The sequence below is a fragment of the Aplysia californica genome, unplaced genomic scaffold, assembly GCF_000002075.1.
Source record: "Aplysia californica isolate F4 #8 unplaced genomic scaffold, AplCal3.0 scaffold00526, whole genome shotgun sequence".
Taxonomy (NCBI): domain Eukaryota; kingdom Metazoa; phylum Mollusca; class Gastropoda; order Aplysiida; family Aplysiidae; genus Aplysia; species Aplysia californica.
In genome coordinates, this window is record NW_004797796.1 from 293,436 (window position 1) to 295,615 (window position 2,180).

General features: G+C 39.5%; 1 protein-coding gene across 1 annotated transcript in view; it reads right to left on the bottom strand.

Moving 5' to 3' along the window:
- Positions 1-1,871, bottom strand: part of LOC101845418 (rhodopsin-like) — a 12,991-nt gene extending 11,120 nt beyond the window's left edge. The window contains exons 1-2 of the mRNA XM_035971877.1: positions 1,636-1,871; positions 957-1,024 (exon numbers count right to left, since the gene is read on the bottom strand). Of these exons, the coding sequence (XP_035827770.1) occupies positions 957-1,024; positions 1,636-1,871 (304 nt within the window). The remainder of the gene's footprint in view (positions 1-956; positions 1,025-1,635) is intronic.
- Positions 1,872-2,180: the final 309 nt, after the last annotated feature.

A 2,180-nucleotide genomic window follows, 5' to 3' on the forward strand; every position in this document is an offset into this window, starting at 1 on the left:
GGGACAAAAGCGTTAGGAGGTACATATCTGTGCCCGAAGGTATGAATTTATTGGTCGATGGACGAAAACCAGAAAGAACGAATGAGTAGCTTCTATGATTTTGCGGAGGAACAGAGAGTGAAGAGATAAAGGAGTGGAGGAAAGGATTTAATGTTCAGGAAGGTGGATAGCTGCTGTCTACGGGATCAGGTGAAAGGAAGTCAGATGGATAGGTCTCGTTGGCAGGCGAGTGAAGCGACAGTACAAGGGTGTGGGATTTCAAAGATGTTTCTAGATAAATGGAGGAATGCTGTCTAATTTTGGATAAATACAATATTGGGGGTGGGGTGAAAACGTAGTAGAACTGTTAAAAGAATAATTAAAAGAATGACAGAATGAGTACTTCGATGGGTTGAAAAACAAGGAAGTTGATTAACGAAGACTATGAATAACCCTGGGTGAGGGCGAAAAGAGTGAAGACAGCCTTCTAGCATTTATTTTGATGAATGGATGGTTAGACGGATCGATAGGCGGATGTAGTACTTACAGAATAGACAGACTTATGTCAAAGTGACAGATAGAAAGAATAAAAGATTGCGTTGATCCCGTTTACTCAGGTTCCGTAAATGCACGGAGAAAAGTACTTGATAAACAGGCGATGTTGACAGATAAACTTAATTCAACAGACTGAGATATAAGCTTACAAAAAAGTCGAGGTGAAGATGGTTTGATCCAAGCTAGCACTGTCCTCGTTGTGCTTGACTTTCCCAAAATGTGAGTTTTAAGTATTGTTCTCAAATCGTGAGGCCCCATGGGGATGGTACAGTTTGGCCTCACACATAGCCCTTTTACAAAGTCATTCTTGGGCGTAGATTACAGAAAGCGCAAAGGCAAAAAAAGGGTAATGATAAATAAATGAATAAAGTATGTAACTATTACAGCAAAGATAACATATACAGCAAACTGTGTTTTCTTACGGAAAGCAACCGAGGTGGAGAAAAATCTCTTGTTTTTAGAGACGTTGGCATTAACTCCACCAAAAAAGCTGTCAGTAATCCGTATGCCATAAAACCAGCAGTAACAACAATCCAGTTATTCCAAAAGGAGACATTCGATGGGTTGGTGGCTCGTTACAGTGATTTAAATAAACTCTGCTTAGCAAACTTGTGTTTCCGGAAGATATTCAAAATACTAAACTGAGAAGCAGTGTGATTAGTTGGTAGTAAGCCATAACTGCCTTGTATTTTTTTTAATGAACTGGAGACTAGATAAATGTCCATTAGTTATTCCGAACCCCATGCTCAATAATTGTCTGGTATTCTTTCAGTATATTGAATAAATGTTTCGTATTTTTTTCAGTGTTTTGTAAGAATAACTGTCAAGTAGTTATTCAGTACAATATGCGGAATAATTGTCAAGTATTCATTCTGCATCGCCGTAAACTAACAAAACGTCTTTAAAAAAATTTTGGCGGCATTTTTTTTGTTTTGCTTAATCGGGAACCTGACCAGTTACCCTACTTAGGTGGAAAAAAATCAAAGTGAAATTGTAACTAGCTTTTGAATGCATTAGAATCTTAAAAAAGCCGTTTTGTCAGCTTACGGCAGAATAGTTCATTTGTTCAGTACAATAAATGCGGAATAATTGGTGACTCACGTTCCAAAGATGTACATGACCAGCAGGTTGCCCAGGGAGCCGAAGATGCTGACGAAAGTGATGAAGATCCCCATGGCGTAGTGCCAGCCAGGAGCGATAAGCCCGTACTGGTACCAATGCGGGTGAATGAACAAGTCATACGTGTCGTACACATGGGTCGTGACGTTGTGCTCATACCCTGCTGGTGTAGTGCCCAGATCTGTCCCGTCTGTCGTTATCATCTCTGTCGACGTCATGATGGCTCGGGTGTGATGTCGAGAGAGACCGTGGCCGATGATTGAGGAAGATTACCTGGACTTAGTTGAAACAAAATAAAAAACAAAAGTAAGACAAAGGTATATATAAACTTTAGTTTAAATCTGAGCTTAAGTCCGGCATGGATTTCATGATGCTTATAAAGGATATTAAGGTGTTGACTCTGTAGATAGAGAGGAAAACAAAGAAATGGGGAGGACAGAAAGGGCAGACGATATGTCAAAGTCGTATCTGAAAAAATAAACCTGGGCAAATGTTTTTATACTTTGCTCTGATTTTAAAAAAGGAGG